General features: G+C 48.7%; 1 protein-coding gene across 1 annotated transcript; it reads left to right on the forward strand.

Annotated features, from left to right (window-relative positions):
* The first annotated feature begins 2,361 nt into the window (after positions 1 to 2,361).
* LOC123081809 (probable phospholipase A2 homolog 2) lies at positions 2,362 to 4,306 on the forward strand. The gene is made up of 4 exons (XM_044504333.1): positions 2,362 to 2,708; positions 2,806 to 2,851; positions 3,142 to 3,267; positions 3,840 to 4,306. Exons 1-4 carry the CDS (start codon positions 2,592 to 2,594, stop codon positions 4,022 to 4,024), a joined length of 474 nt encoding a protein of 157 aa, XP_044360268.1. The 5' UTR covers positions 2,362 to 2,591; the 3' UTR covers positions 4,025 to 4,306.
* Positions 4,307 to 5,190: the final 884 nt, after the last annotated feature.

Raw genomic sequence — 5,190 nt, forward strand, 5'->3', positions numbered from 1 at the left:
CGGGGAGGGAGGCACCCCCTAGAGACACAACAATTAATCCCTTGGATCTCTTAGCCATGTGCGGTGCCCCCCTCCACCATAATCCACATCGGTCATATCGTAGCAGTGCTTAGGCGAAGCCCTGCGTCGGTAGAACATCATCATCGTCACCACGCCGTCGTGCTGACGGAACTCTTCCTCAAAGCTCGGCTGGATCGGAGTTGGAGGGACGTCATCGAGTTGAACGTGTGCAGAACTCGAAGGTGCCGTGCATTCGGTACTTGATCGGTCGGATCGTGAAGGCGTACGACTACATCAACCACGTTGTGCTAACGCTTCCGCTTTCGGTCTACGAGGGTACGTGGACACACTCTCCCCTCTCGTTGCTATGCATCACCATGATCTTGCGTGTGCGTAGGAAAATTTTGAAATTACTACGTTCCCCAACAATATGTGCTCTCTCTCTCTCTCTCCCCTCCCTCTCCCTCTCCCTCTCTCCTTGATTATGCGAGTTTCCGAGGATGAATGTGATCATGGGTTTTGTCAATAGATTTGAATTATCTGATGCATCCAATCATATTGTGTTTGTGGTGAATTATATCTTGCTGATCCTATGAGTTTCTTTATAGTGGAATAAATATTTTGAGAATCAATGAGATCATGATGCATGTCTAGCATAATTTTTGAAGATACCCATAGTGACATTGGGGTGACTATGGATTAAGTCAGAACAATAAAGATCATGAGTTGTTTGTTTCGTATAATTGTTGGAGCTGCCTATAGTGACGTTAGGGTTGTCCTCTGGATCAATATTAGAAAAACGAACTTAGAGGTATGCCTAGCCAGGAGGTTAGAGGTACGCTATATCATCCCACTTGGATCTAATAAAACAGGATCTAATAATCCATCCCTCAGTTCCACACGTCATCGGGGCGAGAAAGAGGGAGGCGGTAATTGCTAGTTTCGTTTCAGCAAATTGTCCACCTTCCCCCTTCAAAATGTCGATGAGCCCCCCCTTTTTTTGGTATTTGTTGTGCACCTTTTTATTTTCAGGTTCTCACAAGTGAAAATTTGGTGATTATTGCTCGACGCTATCATTTCGCCATAAAAGTGCTTCGCCGCCTATATTTGGGTCGTCACCGGCGCCAAGAAATTAGGGTCCACTCTTTTGTGAGAATAATCATTCATGCCGTGCAAGGGGTCTTTTGTAACAAACTCTTCTCTCTTCTTATCTAATGGAGGAGGCAAATCTTTTGCCTCCGTTTCGAAAAAAAAAAAATCTTTGATGATTTGTTTGAATTTCAGCACTATGCGCCGAATATCGTGTGGGGGTGCGGGCGTGCTGTTCCACGCCATGCAAGTCTACGTCTATGCCTATCACGAAGGAAAGTTTGTAGGTGGAGTATGAGTACTGTGTTGTATTACTCTTTGAGTTTGACTGCTAACCAAAGACGATCCGACGAAGCAGGAAGCGGGATTCGCACGAAATAAGGCATTGACGCACGCCCAAGTAATCTTCACCTGAACTGAGCTCGTAAACTGCCTTCAGCCTTAACTCTCATAAATATTACTGGTTGATGTGTTCTTGTCGTTCTAGAGGAGTCGCCAGAAGGGCGAAAACACATAGACAATGTGCAGCGGTTGCATGGGCGTTCTACGGTTGCCAAGTAATTTCTTTGCTTCAGGAAGACACTCAACCAGACTCAGTTTGTTCTCGGTTCTATACCATTAAACTAACCAAGCCTGGTGCAGGCGGGCTTCCATGCAGGTGGTCAAATGTCAGTTCTTTTATCCGTTTGTTTGGTACGCCCTTACACAATAAACAAAGATAAGATGCCTAATCTTGGATGAGAAGGTAATGTACGTGATCATGTTAACACTGCATGCCAATGGGACGTAGGTTAGAGATTACAAAACTGCACCCACTTGTCCTCCGGCGTCCTCCGGTGATGGCAACTTGTGAGCTGTAATGTAAGTGTGCCGTCCTTTGTCAAGACTGCAATAATAATGTATGCATGCTCCCTGTGATCTGCATGAATCATGCCCACACCAACCAAAGGTTATATGTTCGGAAAACAAGATGAAATTGCACACCTTTTAGTTGTTTGGAGTTTTTTCTTACTAATCTTTGTCAACCGAAGTTATAACCTTGAAACTGTGCAACTTTAGCATAACATTACTGCAATGACTAGTTCATATGATAAATGTGGAGTGAGGTGGGGTAGACAACTTAGCGATAGCCGGTTTTTAGTACATACTCCTTCCGTCCTATAATATAAAATCATTTTGCAAGCTACCGCAGCTAAAGTTAGCGATTATAAACGTCAGGATAAGAGCGACCACTCCACAAAATATGGGGATATGAATCGGCTGATGGCACATGCCATGGCACCTCCCGTCACCAGTGGCATGCCCAGTGATCGCTTCACCTGTGCTAGTTGCTGCACCACGCCACCGCATCCAGGCCCCAAACCCGAGAGCTCATATAAGTAACTCACGCGGTGCCTTACGAAAATAGATCACGTATACTTCGCACCCCACACACCTCGCCCTGCTTCGTCCCTGGCAGAAGCTCCTCTCTGCTTCCCTTCCGCGACTTGGACACAGCAGCAATGAGATCGGTGCTCGGTCTCTCCCATTGGTGTTCCTTGCTGCTTCTCCTCTCGCTGGTGACGGCTTCGCGGGGGCTCGAGGTCGGCGACCTCTTCAGCCATGGGAAACCACCGGCGGTACGTACGTGGGAGATCGAGCGTACGGCTTACTAGCAAATCGATTTGGATTGTTCGTTTGCATGTGGAGCTGATCGATTTCGTCGTGGCCTTGCAGGGGAAGCAGGACTGCAGCCGGACATGCGAGTCCAAGTTTTGCACGGGTAAGCACTTGCCTCAACGCTGATCAGTCTCAGCAATCTGCGGTTTTAGTTCCTGAAAAGAACAAAGCAGTCGATCCCAATCAGATTGAACTGCAAGTTAGATTGTTAGATTGAACTTCATCTTGACTAGCTCTTTTTTAGCCAGACGGCAGCATTGCCGCGCAGAAGTAGCTAGGATAGGATAGCAGATTTCCTGTTATTTTTCAGTTGAATAATGGGCTGGACTGAAGTAACTGACGCTCGCTTGCCCTTGGTTTCCGGCACGCCACCGGCCGGCGTCCCTCCGGAAGTCCCGCCTGTGCTGAGGTACGGGAAATACTGCGGAATCCTCTACAGCGGCTGCCCCGGCGAGAAGCCCTGCGACGCCCTGGACGCCTGCTGCATGGTCCACGACCACTGCGTCGCCGCCAACAACAGTACGATATCTTCTCCCAGCTCCACACATTCTTCTTCTATCTATCTATCTGAACCGAAAAGATCGGGCAGGAGGAAAACACGTACAGTTTCCCTTTTGTTTGCTTCGTTTGACATCTCCACCAAAAGGCCCCACAGACACAGAGCTCTCGGCCTCATGCCAGTTGTTTACGAGATGACACGCCACCTATAGCAAGCAGATCGTATCCCCAGTGGCACCGGCATGCATGATTAGGAATGATTAGATTAACAAGTGCATGGGCAGATGGCTCCCTCATTGGCCCAACACGCTCCAGATAAGCCGCATGCAGTTCGTATCAGCACACGCTCCTCCAAATAAGTACGCATTTCGTATGGAGATAAGCCGATGCGTGCGACGCTACCGACACGTACGCCGCTGCGCCACTAGCTCGTCAACGTCGCCGGCCCTGTCGCCCCCATTTCGACCGCGGCAGCGTCACGCATGATTGCAGGGAAGAAAACGCCGCCGTCGCACTCACCCGGCCGCGCGCACTGTCCTGCCACTGTGTCTGAATGATTTGTGGTGCACTCACTCCGTGTGTCGTGTGTGCAGATGACTACCTGAACACCGGGTGCAACGAGAACCTGCTGGGCTGCCTCGACGGGGTGAACCCGGCGGGGCCGACGTTCCCGGGGAACAAGTGCGGCGTCGGCGAGACGGCGTTCGTCATAAAGGGCGTCATCGAGGCGGCCGTGCTCGCGGGGAAGATCCTTCACAAGCGCGACATCGGGCAGTAGTAACCATCATCGGGCAGTACTTAGGAAATAATGTGGTAGGCGTGGCGTGGCGCGGTGGTGCTGCAATCGGGCACTACTGTGCTTTGGACCAGTTTGGTGATATGTACGGTGCGCGGCATATTGCTGGACCGCAGACTGGTGCGAAATGGCATGCATGGGTTGCAACATTGTTTCTGTAGTCAAAGGACATACTGTAGTCAAAGGATATTCCTGTTGTCCTGTGTCCAGTAGACCAGTATTTCCTTCGTTTCTAGAAGTACTGCTTTGCCACACCGTTCTTTAGTCATGAGTTCAAAGGGATTTCTATTTATATATGCGTGTTTTAAAAAAACGGAGGCAAATATTTTAGCTCATCCACTAATTAAGGGGATTTCTATTTACTCGTTAGTTCTCCCCCAACCAACTAACACCCCTCACTTTTTCTCTTCACCACTCGGCCCACACTCAAGTCTGCCCATAACGGAGCGTTTCCGTCAGGTCAATGTAGTTGACCGTTACGTGGCGCATATGTTGAAACGTGGACATCCAAGACCCATTTGTCAGTGTATAGTATATTAGTTAAAACATAATAAAATACACTGATGACTGCGACACCGCAGGATCCACATGTCAGTGTCTGATTTATTTGCAAAACGAAGTGGAATAATATAATGCCTCCCGCGGGGGTCAAACTAGGGACCATGGCTTGATTATGCATCCAGCTAGCCATTTCAGTTGTGTGCATTTGTTTGCTTATGGGCAGAGTGGGGCTAGTTGACTTGACATTTCTACGTTATGGAAGGGCCCACGAATTAGTGACACTGGAAAGAGAGAACTCGGTGGTGTAGATCACAACATACTAAAAGATTCAGAGATACAGATTAACTTAACAAACACGTTCATAGATTAAGAGAGCGAACTAATGTAGTGACATTACACTAACTAATACTATATTTTAAGGGGAGGGGCGGCATAGGATGGCCGGCCGACGCCGACATCGACAACAGATGGATGACTACTTGCCTTTATCATCTGAAAGGACAATGGTGCCGTCTTCGTCGTTGTGGTCTTCGTCATCGGAGGAGGATAGGATGACGACGTATGGTCCCTTGCCTTCCGCCTCAACGGCAGCCGCTTCACGCAGAGTAGCCGCCCTTCTTGTTGGAATAAGCCACGACGTGTGTGGT

The sequence above is a fragment of the Triticum aestivum genome, chromosome 4A (genome assembly GCF_018294505.1).
Source record: "Triticum aestivum cultivar Chinese Spring chromosome 4A, IWGSC CS RefSeq v2.1, whole genome shotgun sequence".
Classification (NCBI taxonomy): domain Eukaryota; kingdom Viridiplantae; phylum Streptophyta; class Magnoliopsida; order Poales; family Poaceae; genus Triticum; species Triticum aestivum.

What these genes read in the sequence shown, in the direction of transcription:
- LOC123081809 (XM_044504333.1), top strand. Translation starts at nt 2,592, where the DNA reads ATGAGATCGGTGCTCGGTCTCTCCCATTGGTGTTCCTTGCTGCTTCTC. An exon ending in GCCATGGGAAACCACCGGCG is followed by an intron (nt 2,709 to 2,805) that starts GTACGTACGTGG and finishes GTGGCCTTGCAG; the next exon opens with GGGAAGCAGGACTGCAGCCG. An exon ending in CTGCGTCGCCGCCAACAACA is followed by an intron (nt 3,268 to 3,839) that starts GTACGATATCTT and finishes TCGTGTGTGCAG; the next exon opens with ATGACTACCTGAACACCGGG.